Source organism: Anopheles aquasalis, chromosome 2 (assembly GCF_943734665.1).
Source record: "Anopheles aquasalis chromosome 2, idAnoAquaMG_Q_19, whole genome shotgun sequence".
Classification (NCBI taxonomy): domain Eukaryota; kingdom Metazoa; phylum Arthropoda; class Insecta; order Diptera; family Culicidae; genus Anopheles; species Anopheles aquasalis.
Window position 1 is genome coordinate 58,855,647 of NC_064877.1, and position 15,000 is coordinate 58,870,646.

Here is a 15,000-nt window from a genome sequence, read left to right on the forward strand (position 1 = left end):
ATTTGGCAACAATTTGCTATCATCGTGGATGGTTCGTTTCTTTTGGTCCTGTGGTGCACACTGCAGCAGCAGCATCGAATGATGTAAGAATTCGGTAACAGTTATTGAAATACTCAACGTTCGCTATAGGGAAGTCACTGACAGACTACAGACGGTGCCTGCATTTACCTAAAATATGAATTCTTAAACGAAAGAACATAAGCAGCTTTAGCAGAAAGGAAACAAAAGAAAGAACAACGGAGAGAGAGAGAGAGAGAGAAAGAGAGCGCCCCCTGAAGGTCCCACGGACTACATAAAGAGCTCCGCCTTTTAATCACACTTTTTGCCCTGTTTAGTGACATCCCGTTTTCGTCCCTTTTTTGGGCGTCCGTCCTTTAAAACCGTTTCCACCATCCATCGCGCTTTAGTCACTTTTGGGGTTCGCCCTAAGAAAAGTCTCCATCTTGTAGCTGTCTCCGAGTTCGAGCTACTGCTCTGCCCGATGCGTTCTCATGGATGGTCATGGGGCAGCGAGCGAGCGGTAATATTAGCATAATTTCAAAATACAACCGAAGCAAATCTGATAATTTTTAAATTATTCCAGCCAGACACAAAGCACACAGCGCAAGCCTGTCGTTCCCCGCCCTGGTCCTCTGGCTGGTTGGCTGTCCTACTTTGTAAGCCAATTCTTTCGTCAAACCATCGGAGACGCACCGCGCTATCATCCACGGAGTGGCCCCCGGTCGGGTAGGTTAAAAGTTTGGACGGATACTTCTGCTGCTGCTGCTGCTGCCGCTGGAGTTCACGACGCTTCTTGTGATGGAAAAACTTTCCCGCCCTGTTGGTCACTGTGCGCGGCTGTGTCAGTAAAGATGTTTCTCGGTGGAAGCGAATCCAGCGCACACACAAAAAAAAGGGGCGAAATGCTCGAGCGAAAACTCAGTCGTCAAAAAGGATTAAAGGCTTCTACAAACCAGGCGCGTAACGCTGCGTACGTAAACGAGCGTACGTTGCGGAGCGTAGGCGCCTACATACCGGTCACGTTGCGGAGCGGAACGTACTAGTGTATTTTGCTTGCGTATATATGATACGATCTAAATCCAGTTTTTCCTTTTTGATGTTAAAAATCAATTAAGTTCACGTGATTAAGGTTCCTTTTTGTTAAAAAGTTTCAAATATTATCCATTTATTTTTATATAAATGATCGTGTACGCTTGCTGATAAAAATTCACCAAAAGATATGTTTTATATATGCTTGACGTTTGAAGTCGTAGGTATACACCAAAAATCTATCTCGGCGAAAATAAAATATCAAAGTCGCGATAACAAAATTTAATTGAGTCGTCAGTTTCGCGGTGTTTTGCAAAAAGAAGGAAAGAAATAATGGATCGAATCGACAACACTACTGCCTGTGTAATTGCGGCAGTTCTTTTGGCCCCAAAAAGGATCTGGGTTCATCCCACCAACGCCAAAAGGAAGCAATTTGGCGAATATCACCGACTGTGTCGGGAACTGAACAGCTACGAAGATCGATTTTATTCGTACTTCAGGATGACCCGGGGGCAGTTTGAGACGTTGCTGGGCCTTCTCAAGGATAAAATTAGGCGACAGACAACAAATTTCAGGGAGCCCATTGGCCCCCGCGAGAGACTGGCGGTTTGTTTGAGGTGAGTTATAACTATGATTAGAAACAGGTAAATTGATTAAAATTTTGATCTTTAAGGATCACAAGAAGGGAGTTAGCAACTTCAGCAGTGCGTTTGAAGAATCCGTTTATGAAGGAAGTGTGCAGGTCGTTCAATTTAACCGATGTGAATATAGAGGATTTCGGCTACGATTTTGAGAACTTGCTTACGATTAAGACGGAGGCACGTGCGCAATATCGCCCACAGAAGGAAAACCCGCGCGTACCGAATTTATTGGCTATTGGCACTGTTCTCATTTGCTTCCTCTTCGGTGACTTCAGCTATGATCTGCATGATTTTTGATTTGATTCTCATCTGATTACGTGGTGTTAATGTTTTAACACAATTTGAAAATCCCAAAAACATCATATCGGTGCCATCGGGCTCGTTTCTGGTCTGTAAGAATTCGACTAGTTCACTAATCGGGTTGCGCGTCGCTTGCTGTGAACGGTTTTGTCGTCGTGATGTTCCTGGTCGTGGTTGTAGTCTTGGATTATTGTTGGTAGATGATGGTTGGCTAGATGGGAGTTCTGCTAGACCAGAAGATGGTGGTTGGCTGGATGGGAGTTCTGCTGGATCGAAAGATGGTGGTTGGCTGGATGGGAGTTCTGCTGAACCGGAAGATAGTGGTTGACTGTATCCATGATCTACTGGACTGGAAGATGGTTGTAGGCTGAATGTGCGTTCTGTTGAGCCGGAAGGTGATGGCAACGGAGCAAGCACATTGCTGTTTGTAGAGCGTGGCTGAATGAATGGTTCTAGAAACTCTAGTGCAGCAATTGCTTGAACCTTAATAGTAGCTTGCCCGGTTGTTCCTTTAATAAGTTTCTTTGAACGCATGTAGCGATCACGTAGGCAACGCCATTTTTTCTTCGCTAGCGTAACTGTAATGAAATAGAAATAGTATTAATGTTAAATATTTCTTTTTTATAGATACTTGGCAACCGGAGACTCCTTTCAAACGATTGCTTTTTCGTATAGAATGGGATTGTCAACTGTTGCTAGCATCGTCAAACAGGTGACAAAAGAGATTTGGACAACTTTGCAGCCTATTGTGATGCCAGCTCCCAACAGTGCAACGTGGGAAAAAACTGCTGCTGATTTCTTCAACCTGTGGGGGTTTCCCAACTGCGTTGGCAGTATCGATGGGAAACACGTTAAAATTGTATGCCCAAAAAATGCAGGATCAAGCCATTACTGTTACAAGGGATTTCATTCGATTATTCTACTAGCAGTAGTGGATGCCGAATATAAATTCCTTGTTATTGATGTCGGTTCATATGGAAGGCATAGCGATAGCGCCATCTTTCAAAACTCGGCATTTTTTAGGGAATACATAGAAAACAACACACTCCCGGCTCCAAAGGCTCTTCCCGGAAAGATAGCGGCGACTCCACATGTGTTAATTGGAGACGAAGGCTTTGCCCTAGCTAATTATATGATGCGGCCTTACGCACGGGCGTCGCTAGGCGGGGACCCGAGGAAAAAGCTGTTTAACTTTTCATTAAGTCGGGCACGAAGAGTGGTTGAAAACGCGTTCGGAATCATGGCTATGAAATGGCAAATTTTCGGTAGGGCTATACACTGCAAGGAAGAAACAATAGACACCATCATCCAAGCAGCTTGTTGCCTTCATAACTTTATCATACAGGAAAATAGTACAACAGGCATCCCGCAATACAACGAAGATCCAATCGATATCGGAAATGTGTTTGAACCACTTGATGGCGCGAATAGAAGACCCAACAATGCGGCAATAGCAATCCGAGAAGAGTTTGCTGATTATTTTTTTGAAAACCGGTGAAAAACTTAACCACCAAAAGAACACTCAATCACCTGAATCACAATAACTTTCACGTACCTTGAATCCCCATCGTTCCGGCTATCTCCTCCCACGTCTCTTCCTTCTTATGTACATCTCTATAGTACATATTAGATGTATCATATAGATACGGATGATTCCGTACTAATTCAATCAACCTTTCTTCGTTCATTTTCACTTAAAATTTCGCTTCAAATAGTCCGAACTTTATACGTTACAGCAGGCAATGATCCGCTACGCGCGCGTCTGCGACGAAGTTATTTGAAATATGTAAGGATACGCGGTGGTGTGGGTGGCTAGTTTACACTGTAGCAAAAATAATGCGCAATTGCTTACCGATCTGTTTTTGTTAGAGCGTGAGGGTGACCAGAGTGTGTTACAGAGTGACCAGAGAATAGTGATCAGATATCTCGGCTGAAGAAATGATCGCGAAAATAAATGTTTATTGCTTAACCTTAATAACATGTTTTTTTAAATATCTAGTCAGTTTAAGAGTTTGTTATTCTAATTTCACAAAACATTCAAATCTTTGGTTGCATGCCAACCCCTATTATTCTATTCCTAATAAGGTAAAACGATGGCCGAAACCCCGATGGGTGCTCTGCTTGGGATACTTCGTCGTACACGCTATGTCCCCCCAGCATCGGGTGCCGGGGACTTTGATCGCTATCACCTCAGCTCAGGCTGAGAAAGCTCGCAGCCTTTTAGCTTCTCGGCAAGTGGCTCCTGCCGAATCGATATCCGGGTTTCAGCTACCCGTTTCTGGGGTATCCTGACTGCCATCCTGCTACGAAGTTTGTGCATCATCATCCAAATCGCCATCAAGAAGCAGAACCACCGATGCTCGCAATCGAGAAGATTGCTGAACAGGTCCCGGGGATAAGGTTTATCCTGAGTCAGTGATAAGAGGATACGTTTTAGGAGTTGTAACGGTTCGTTGCAGGATTGCTACCGTTTTCATCCACCTCTCCTTGCCACAGCGTGGTGGTCATCGTCCATTCCTTCTTCTAGAAGATACCTAGTACTGTGTCCGGTGCAGCCACCTTCATATCACGAACGCATCATGCATAGGTGACCTCTTTTTTCGGCTTGATGCAAACCCTGTTGATTAATATCATGTCCTTGGCGATTCAGTTATGCCGATCGTGGTTATCAGAGAAGGACGACCGGAAATCTGTGTATATTGTTATTAAATATTATATTTTATTTTATTTATTATTATATTATTTTATAATTATGTTTATATTGTTAACATGCAACATGATTTTGCTTCCATCTAACGGTACACTCAAACCCAAACCACGGATTTCGCCTTTCGCGCCGCGTTTGACATTGCTTTTCGCTGCGTTTCGCTGCGTTTCGCCGCGTTTCGCCCAAAAAATGTAAAATTCTACATTGCTCCGCAGCGCAACGCTCCGTTACGAACGCTCGTTTACGTGCTTGGTATGCAGGGCCCAGTGCAATCCCATACATTCCACCACCGTTTGACAGCTACGCTCCGCAACGTACGCAGCGTTACGCGCCTGGTTTGTAGAAGCCTTAAGAGGTTTTCCGTCCGGTGACTCGTCTGATGGAGTGATAGCAAGAAAACTGGACCTGCCCTGAGGCACCGGCGTCCCTTATTACTTTACGAGGTCAAAGCTAAAAAAACCAAAAAAAAAACTGAAACGAAAACGGAAACGTTTCTCCGGAGCATGGAACAACGTTGCATATTTCATGGTGCGGGAGCATGACACAGTGGATAAATCAGGACCAGGGAGTCACATCGGTGGTGGCTTCCGAATAATAAACTTATGATCAATGTTTTATCAACAAGTTGACAATTACAAATAGTGGTGCTGGCGTGCGATCAGTGAGCCAGGCGATGGAAATGAGAGCCTGGGAAAAGCATGGTCTGGTGTATTAAACACCGGGCCACAAACATTAATCATATTCGCGACCCACCGATCCGAGATGTGTCTCCGAGTTGTCGTAATGCTATCAGAGTTTGCACAAAGCACAGCCATCCGGCCAACCAGCCAACCAGCCAGCCAACCACCGGCACCATCCTACCACAATCCAACGGTTACGGTTTTGCGGTTGAGTTTGGTTGATTAAGCGAGCGAGCCCCGCTACCACAACCGTCGATCGTAGTTAGTTTTGGTTAAGTGAGATTTGTGCGAAGAGGAGGACGAAGTTTTGGGTCCTGTGCTGCGAGGAGCGAGGGGGCTTCGAGCCAGTAGCATTAGTCAGCCGGGTGGTGTGGAATGCGATAGATGAGCTTCATCCTCCAGCATCGTATTTCAAATGTCGCATCGGCGGCGGCGTACCCAAGCGAGAGCATAATTTGCATTGCATTGGTTTACAATCGTGAGAACTGGAGGCCACACAGAATGCCGGCTACATTGTGACTTGCGTGTGCGCATTTATGTAAATGCAAATGCAATGCTCTCGGGGCATTGTTGGCGGAGTGAGCGGGTGCGACGGCAGCGATATCTGGCAGCCAGGGCATATTGTTGTTGCCAAGTGGAGGATTCCCCCTGGAGGATGCCGTTCGGTGTCGCGCGATGGGAGCATAAATCATGTTTTCCCCCGTAGTGTAGTGTAAATATTGTTCCGTTTTCCCTGTCGTTCGCTCAGTGCGGAAGGGAGTGAGGACAGGACACAACGCCGGGGCTGGGATCCATATTTCCGGAGTCCGAGATTTGAGTGATTTTTGTGGTTCTACGTTGTGGTAGGACCAGGGTTGCGGTAAGCTAACACGGTCAGGATGTTTTGGCGTTGGAAGAAAGTTGCTTTAGAAGAATAGGTTAATAATTGCGATGGATTATTTATTTAGAAGAGAGTGGATTAAAACAGTAAATTAATTACTAAAATATTGCATTGTGAATGATCAAAATGGCAGCAATTTACCATATTTTACCCTGCATAACTGGCTCTTTTATTGGCCTGCAACTTATCATTTTATCAAGTCAACATCCAAATGCCGGACTCTCTTGAGCGAATCTGTTGTGCGTTTACTCTTTGCTAGAATGAATATTTATAAATGATCTATCTTATTTTATTGAGAGTTGGAAAGAAATGATCACATAATTCAATACTCGTTTATTATTCATGAAATTTTAAACACAGTGTTTTTTTATGTTATTGACTGTAAATGCACTAGAAAAGTATTGAAATGGTTTTGAGTGGAGCAGAATTGGTAAGTAATGTTAAAACGTGATCCACAAATTCACCCTTAGGATAATCAGGATTCATAGATTATCATACTACTACTGGATAAGGGATTAACAATGAGGCAAATTATGAAATTAGGGACCGTCTCAATTTTGATAAGGTAGCTTTGAAATATTAAATTAAATATTATTAGTATATTAATAAACCAATTGAATATTGATACCAGGGAATTGATATCGGGGAATAAATTAAACCTTGATAACTGTGAAGAGAACTTTCTTGATAAAAAAGAAGTATGAATAAATTATTTGATTTGAGAAGCTGGGATTAATTACATACCACCTGGTATTCATACACCTGGTGCTTATAGAATCATATTTAAAGAAATTTTATTGATAATAACTTTTTTATTACATATACACAGTGAGGCAAAATACTGCAGCACAGTTAAAACGCCGTATTTTTTTATCATTTTTGTTTGGATTTTATTGAGTAAATCCAAAAAATGTCGGAAATTTTGTCGGGAGCATAATTCATCCAAAAAGAAACATACCGTAAAAACTAAACTGATTCAAAATGTTTATGAAATTCCCGACATTTTTTGGTTTTACTCAATAAATTCCAAACAAAAATGAAAAAAATATGGCGTTTTAACTGTGTTGCAGTTTTTTTTTTGCCTCACTTTGTACAATGACGGACGAGTAGTATGTTTATTGATAATAACTTGTACAAGATAAAATACGATAGCTGTTAACGACTGTTTTGATAACGGTTAACGACTATAACGGACTATTCGAAATTAACCAACCATTAATTATAACATCAGTTGCTAACATTCTTACTGCAAGTGGCAGTTCTCGATGAGATTGTCTCTGGCTATGAGTGGATTGTTTATTAAAAGAAAAGGAACATTCAAAAGCACCAGGACACCGCCCACGAACCACCCAACAACCGCAACACAAAGGTATTTCCGAGCATTTCCGAGCTGCCGACGGAGAGCATTAATCTCGCGCACCGTAGCGTGTGATGTCGACGAAAAATGCTTCATCTCCCCGCGCGAAAGGCAACGATGAGGTGAGGTGCGGTTTTTGTGTCGCGCAAAACATGAGCAGCACCATGCAGCGGCAGCAGCAGCAAGAGCATCGCACTCCTAACGTGGTGACAACCATAATTAGACGCGCTCACACCGGTCCGGGGTCCACAGGGGGGGGGTCTATGTCAGTTTTATGAAGCTGGGCGCGTTGTCATACCCTGAAAAGGGCGGATGTCGGCACAATTAAACGGCGGAGCCGGGCTCTGGTCGTGCTAGTACCGCAAGATGTTGCCGAGCGTCACCACGAGCCTTCCGCAACACCGTCAAGACAACAATTGGCCCATTCGCCCGTTGTGGCCCATTGTTGTTCGCACCCTGTCGGTCCGCCGGTCGGGTTGATATTGTAATGTGCTTTTAATGGTCCGAAGCGATATAATGGTGGCGCAGTTCGCGCGCCCCACGGAACACGCGCAAAAGGATACGAGAAATATTGCGCTTTCCGGGCGCGGAAATGGAACGAAACTTTATCCGGCGTGAAGGGCGCGGCGGGGATTCGTTCGATGTCGTCACCGCCGTTAAACGAACGATAAAACGCACCAAATGGTGGGAGCAGACGCTCCGGGGAGGGAGGGAGATGGTGTACAATTATAATAATAAGTCGATTGGCCGTAAATTTCAATGTTTTGTCGTATGATGATGGCGTATAAGTGGTTGAGCATACACATAAAGAATGAATCAACTGCGACAAATGCTCCTAAAATGACATGTTGCAAGTGCTGCGTAAAATGTGAGGAGGTAATTAAAGACGATGATTGGCAGGACATCTTACAAGTCCGTCGCTAGAGCGTCCATTACCGCAGTTTTGCTGTTGCAGTTGGATAATAATTCCACGTCCTTTGCAAATGGTTCATAATCTTTCGAGTGTTTTCGTACATATTTAGCGACAATACCTTTGGTATGCGGTTCAGCTATCCGTTGGAATTGTTTCATTATTGGTCCTCGATTATTCGCTTCCCCTCTTCTAAGCTCCAGCACCTCTTCACGAGCTCCAGCACCTACTTGCTCAAACCATTCTGCTCTACAATGCTCGCTTTTGCTAAAACTCTACCGAGCCCGCACCCTGTCTATCGGGGGACAAATGAACCGAAAAGGGTTAAAACTGTTGACCGAACCCATCCACCCGTACGACTGGCACGAGTTCTCGCTCGTTCGCTCGGCTAAGCCGTTTGACACTTTTCCACTTTTGCGCCTTAACGTGACAAGCAAACTGTCAACCAAGGAGCATTCCATCGTGGCATGGTGAGGAAATGGCATGCGCTGCCAATGGAAAACCTGGAAACAAACACTCCAACTCGGACAGTTCGAGCTGACGAGTGGGGCCGGTGCCTGTCTTGAGCAAAAGGTGGGAGGGTGTCCGCGCGCGCGTCAACGCGTTTAAACGTGCGAACGGAATTTTCAATCTCAAAACGTGTCAATAGCGGCACATTCCTGATCCGTGGAAAAGTCGGCAACAGCTATGGCGATGGTCAATAGGCAGCGGGGGGGCGACGATAAACCTTTCACCGGAACGGACGCTTCAGCTGCCGTCGAAGCGATTGAAGGCTGCTTTGCAACTTCGGGCACCGGAGGATCGAAGGGAAGGGACACCTAGTTAGGTCGCCGGCGTCGACGCATTCCAGCGTTAAACGGAGCATAAACGGAGAGCCTTACGAGTGCTGGAAGAAGGCATTCAAAAGTCGAACGAAAGGCTCAACGCCCATAATTGAACGGTAAGGTTCGGTAAGGGTTCTGGAGCGGTATCAGCGGGAGAACATGAACCGACTGCAGCAGATCCGTTCCGGTGTTTCAACGAGTTGCTGCACAAGAGAGGCGAAGAAAGGGGGGAGCATTCCATGGGAGTCTCACGATGGGAGGGGGAACGCTATCGATGGGTTTTGATTGAAGTTTCTCTAGCGATGAGGTGAACACCAGCATCAGCCGGGTATTATCAGGGAGCATCCTCATTCCCGTTCCTGTTCATTTGTCCGCCTTTTTCCTTTGCCCGCCCCCGGGGGTGAAAGGCATTCCGGGAGGACGGGAAAGAATGTCGTGTCCATCGTTTCTCGTCTCCCGAGAATGCTGTCAAAAGACTGGCGACTCTAGTTTGTTTGCGCAATCTGTCCGTTGGCAACTTGTCCGGATGGTCACGATGGGTTGTCCCACAACTGGAGCTGCTGTTTGGGGGGGGTTGGCATATTGAAGTCACGGTGCGCCTTTGGTTCGTTATTTGCTGGCAGTGTTGAGGAATTAGAAGAAAAAAAACTTTCGTAACACGAATGGTGGATATTGATGAGTAAAGGATTGCAAAACAAGAAGAATTAGACCAATTATCGAATGCCGTGAATCGTAATTTTGGAGGAAAGTTTGGAAATTAATATAAAGGAGATCAAACATTTGCTTTTTCATTTAAAATCAAAGCTACACACCACTTTTGCAATGCAATGCAGCCATGCATTAACCTAATAGCAAAACTCAAATACAACATTTACATGCATACACTTTTATGTTATTTTTATTTATTTAAACTATGCCATACATAATACATCCTTAAAGCTAGAGAAGAAAATATTTAATAAGTAAGACAAAGAGGGAAGCACAACAGAGAAACAACGATAGCATAGAAAAAAGAAGACAATGCAGGCTGACAAAACTGTGCAGCAGCCGTTTATGAAACAATTCAGAACTAGGATTGAGCAGAGAAGAGGGCACACTTCCTCCGAGAAGAGATGTTCATCACACTTAAAAGAGAACTATAAGCGTATGATGTGCTCTACTCTTTCCATACAATACCAAAAGAAAATAATTAAATGAAGTAGTAACTGAATACATAAATTTAGCTGCATATTAACAAAATGATACTTTAAAACCAGAAGAACAATTTTATTTGCTAATCGTATATGCTGCTTTTGCAATAAACTCTGCAACTATAACAATAACCCTCGGAATTCCGCTCAATTATTTAATTACGTTTCAAAAGTAACACTTACAACGACTGACTTTCCTTAACTTGTAAACATTAACACAAATGCTTTGGTTTCCGATTTTTTTGCTAACGATTTGGATCCGAAGCTTGCCATTTTAATGTGATCCGACAAACTTCTCATTACTGCAGTCGAAATGAAATGCTTGCACCACGAGCGGTCGTTACCAGCTGCTCCAGCAAATGTCCCCCAATCTACCCAGAAGAGCCAGTAATGATAATCTACTATCTCGTGTTGATGGCATCCTTTGTATTGCATGTAACATGGTGGGGGGGGGGGGGGGGTTGTATAGAAATCGTTGTTTAGATCCCGTAGAGGAGAACGTATTGTGGTATTGGAAAAGTTTACTCGAGCTTCTCGAGAAGACCCCTCATTCGTGTACCAACAGCAGCTGCTCGTGTTGACCACCAAGCAAACCATCATCCCCCCACCCCTCCCCACCATCAAACACCCTTCGCTGTGTGGTGCTGCACGATGCAGCATAGCCCGGGCTTACATGACTCGTTTTTAATTCGTACGAATGAAAATCACAACATTCCGATTCCGATTCCGCTTGGCAGAACTTTCGCTGTTCAATTAAAGTTACCCTCCCACACTCACCGGACGGCAACCAGGAAGGTGGTTCGCTTGAGCTGATCTGTGGTTTTCGCTCGGTGAACTGACCGGAAAGCGTTGTGGAAATCGTTCGACACACACTCGCAGGCATCCCTCCATTGGTGAAGTGCGACCGGATGTAAGATCCACCACATCCCGGCACCAAACCCTTCAAAAAAGGCCAAACTTCTCACGAGGATTAAAGCGAGGATGTTGCAGCGGAAAGGCAATCAGGACCGTCCCAGTGACCGCCGAGAATCGTCGGATGACACCGGAAAGGAAGCGCAGCAGCTGTCTGTGGGACAAAACCAACACCACCACCACCACCAGGTCGCCGTCGATGAGTTGCTACTAGTGGGTGGGTGTAGGAGTACCGTGTGGTTGACTACTTTCCATCCCGCAACCGCATCGCCGGGAATGCTTCTCTGCCGGTCTGGAATCTGCATAGTTTTTGTGGAAAACTATTTCAACGGCCAGTGGACCGGAACGGAAAAAGGAGATACTACTGCCCTATTGGTGTGGGAGAAGGGGTAGCATTACAAACCACCCCCGAGCTGATAATGGGGTGGCGTGTAGCGTGTACCGTGTTGTTGGCGATGCAACCGAGTGAGATTGCTACCAAGTGTCCAAGGATCGGTCCGAGGTCGGATGTTTTGTAGTTGCAAATTGGCTAAATTTGTTCAAATTAAGCCGTTTACCATACCGCAACCAACTGTCCTAGCGAATGAGTGCATGTAGCGCTCTGCTATTGGCTGGATTTTGCACGAGTTCGAACGAAATGTGGAAGTGGGGAATGTGATTTTTAAGGATTTGCCGGATTAGCTGCAACTAAGCATCAATTATATTTCTCTAACAATGTGGTGAGATCGCAGGTGCGCAGTAACTCTGCCGGCTAAGCCTAAGACATCCGATTAATAAGCGAAGCAAGGAAAAGAATAAAAAGCTACGGATTTTGCGGAATGGACCAATTGTTCCAGCGGGGTTATCGGGAGTGGAACTTTATCCTGCTATTCGTGTGGTCATGTATTCATCGTTAGAACAACGTTTTCAATAAGAAACGAGATTAACAGGATAAATCCAAAGTCTCCATTAATACTTTCACGCCTGTGAATGCGACCAAAGACGCCTATTATTCTCTCAATTTTAATCGGCTTATTTAGGATCACTTCTCTTGTACAACGATTTTCAATTTACACACCCCAAAATAATGCCTCTTCAATGGTTGTTACGAATTTTATATTAAAATTTCCAATCAATTATTGAAAAGGACTCGTTCTGCCATAGATGCCACCGGCCGCACACCTACTCGAACGTGACACATCCTGATCGATCACCAAGGATGTAAGCGCTGCCCGGCCAACCTACAGCCGACCCTAAGAGTGATGCTGAACTTTTTCTAAAATTGATTCTATTACACTCCATCCCAGCACACGTCCTGGCTGTCCCTGTCGTTGGCGTGGGCGCTCTGTTTTGTTTCAATTTACTCCCCGGCACAAAGATTTTCCCAAAACATCCTGTGTCACACCGGTACAGGCATGGCGGCGCACCGCAGTGCCGTTTCCCCATGTGTGCGACAAGCTAACTTTTCTGTATTGTTAGTCCATGTTGTTTTTTTTTTGGTCTGTTTTGTACTTTTACGTTGACATCCTCGCTCACTACGGCCATGCCATGGTGCCATTTTCGGAGCAGGATGTCAGCCCAAGCACGACCTTATTGCTTGATTGCAGCTCACGAGTCCCGCGCACGGCGTGTTTCCCTCGATACTCGATAGGGTACCGGATGTGGAACCGGCGGGTTTTTGGGAAATTTGATGACAAAAATGGCGCCCTCGCACAGGAGCCAGCATCCCAGGATCCAGGTCGCAAATAGGCCAGGTCGAAAAAGGGGAAATCCATTCAACGGAGCGACGCGCCCAGCGGCAATGATTGGCTGTGGCGGAGAACAACGTTCCTCTCGATCACCTCGCCAACATCATGTCAAAGCTGGTCGCGTTGTGACGAAACATGAGCCAGAATGACGTTACCGGCGTTGAAGTGTTTGAATAGCTGTGTTGTTTTAGTGGAAATAGCTCCCTGGTAGGTCTAGGGAGGCGGTTTTCCATCCGGACTTAATGATTCTCGTGAAAATTTGGAAACAGGTCGGGATACAGGTCGCATTGTATACGGGGAACATCCATTTTGCGCGCTGATTCCTGCACGGCTTTTGATGCATGACAGGAGAATTTATGTTCCGGTGCATGAAAAGCGCTGCAAATGGCTGGCATCGTGGTGTGGCTTGTCCGTTTAGGTTGGTACTCTCTCTTTATTTCAATAGCAATGAGCATTGCTGTTTCTAGAACTATTGGTTAACGGGAGCATGCGTATGTTGCCATACGGGTGTTGGTGCTGCAAATGTTTGCTAGTAATATGGATGAGTTACTAGAAAATTCGCTCGAGGTTACTGACGATAGTCACCTCTGTTGTGAAGATTCCTCGCATTACATTGGGAGAGTGAGAAATACTGTTTATAGAATGTGGATCATATCAGGCATGTAAACACTCGGACTGAAACTAGAACGAAATCAGTTACTACCGCTCAACTGAAGTGTTATGTTATGTTAGATTTGAATCACTTCCTGCACTCTCATCCTCATTCCATTGTGCATACCTTACTGGCACCAATCGTTCCAATCGCGTCAATTATGCGTAAATGATTATCAGCTGCTGTCTACAACTGGTAACTATTTGTAATTCGTTTCGAGGAAATTTCGTTCATATTTGATACCTAATGGTGCATGCGATAGCGTAGCATGTTTACCAGTGCAGTGGAATTCGTAGTAAATCAGGATCCTAGTTAGGGACGGGCATCCTTGACGCTTCATTAAATAGTTCATGGAAACAGATGAAAGGGAAACAAACAAAGAGCAGCCATACAATGAATATCAACTGTTGCACTTTACTGTCGAGATAATATTAAGCGTCTGGTTGACGAAACATATGATATTCTCTCGGGATAAAATCAGTAGATGTGCATTGATATGCGTGTTGGTTACTAGCTGATCAGAGGTTCCAAAAGGATTTGAATTTTAAATTGATAAATCCATGAATTTCCAAATCTAAGTGATGTAACAATATTTTACTGATTCTTCTGTATTTTAAATTCGGATCCTTGCGGCAAAGTTACCACTTAGGCTCTCTCGAGAGCAGATAGAACAATACGATTTCAGAACATTAATCCAGAACGTTTTTAACAATAGAAAGCTATACTCAAAGAAAACAACGCATTCTTATACGCAACCAATTTTATCATACCCGTTATTACGATTAGTTTGCGATAATGCAAGTCTAGTTTGTGCAAAATATTGAAAATCAACTTTCCCTAATGTCTGTCAACTCAACTGGATTGAAACGAATATAAGTGTGTCTATTTTTAAAAGACTCTTCCTCCGCGAAGACACTCTCCTTTTTTTTTTTTTGCGAAGAGCTCGCCAACATGAATAATCAGCCAACGCATAAACTCACTTCAGGTGCCAGTGGTGCCAACAACCTTTGTTCATATGTTAGAAAAAAAGAATTCTTTTTCACGTTAACCACCGTAACCCGAACGTTACTCCCCTTCTTAAAAACAATGCAATCAGCTCAGAGGAACTTTCACCGTAATCACTGAGTACACTGAGCCACCTTCATCACACGTGCACGCTCACAAACACGACACCGAAACCACAACCATTCG

At 44.5% G+C, this 15,000-nt stretch overlaps 1 protein-coding gene across 1 annotated transcript; it reads right to left on the minus strand.

Moving 5' to 3' along the window:
- Positions 1-1,755: 1,755 nt before the first annotated feature.
- Positions 1,756-3,658, minus strand: LOC126581716 (uncharacterized). Its single transcript, XM_050245567.1, has 2 exons — positions 3,526-3,658; positions 1,756-2,548 (listed from the first exon to the last, which is right to left on the minus strand). The coding sequence occupies exons 1-2, from the start codon at positions 3,656-3,658 to the stop codon at positions 1,896-1,898; spliced, it is 786 nt and encodes a 261-aa protein (XP_050101524.1). The 3' UTR covers positions 1,756-1,895.
- Positions 3,659-15,000: the final 11,342 nt, after the last annotated feature.

What these genes read in the sequence shown, in the direction of transcription:
- LOC126581716 (XM_050245567.1), bottom strand. Translation starts at nt 3,658, where the DNA reads ATGAACGAAGAAAGGTTGATTGAATTAGTACGGAATCATCCGTATCTA. An exon ending in CGGAACGATGGGGATTCAAG is followed by an intron (nt 2,549 to 3,525) that starts GTACGTGAAAGT and finishes ATTTCATTACAG; the next exon opens with TTACGCTAGCGAAGAAAAAA.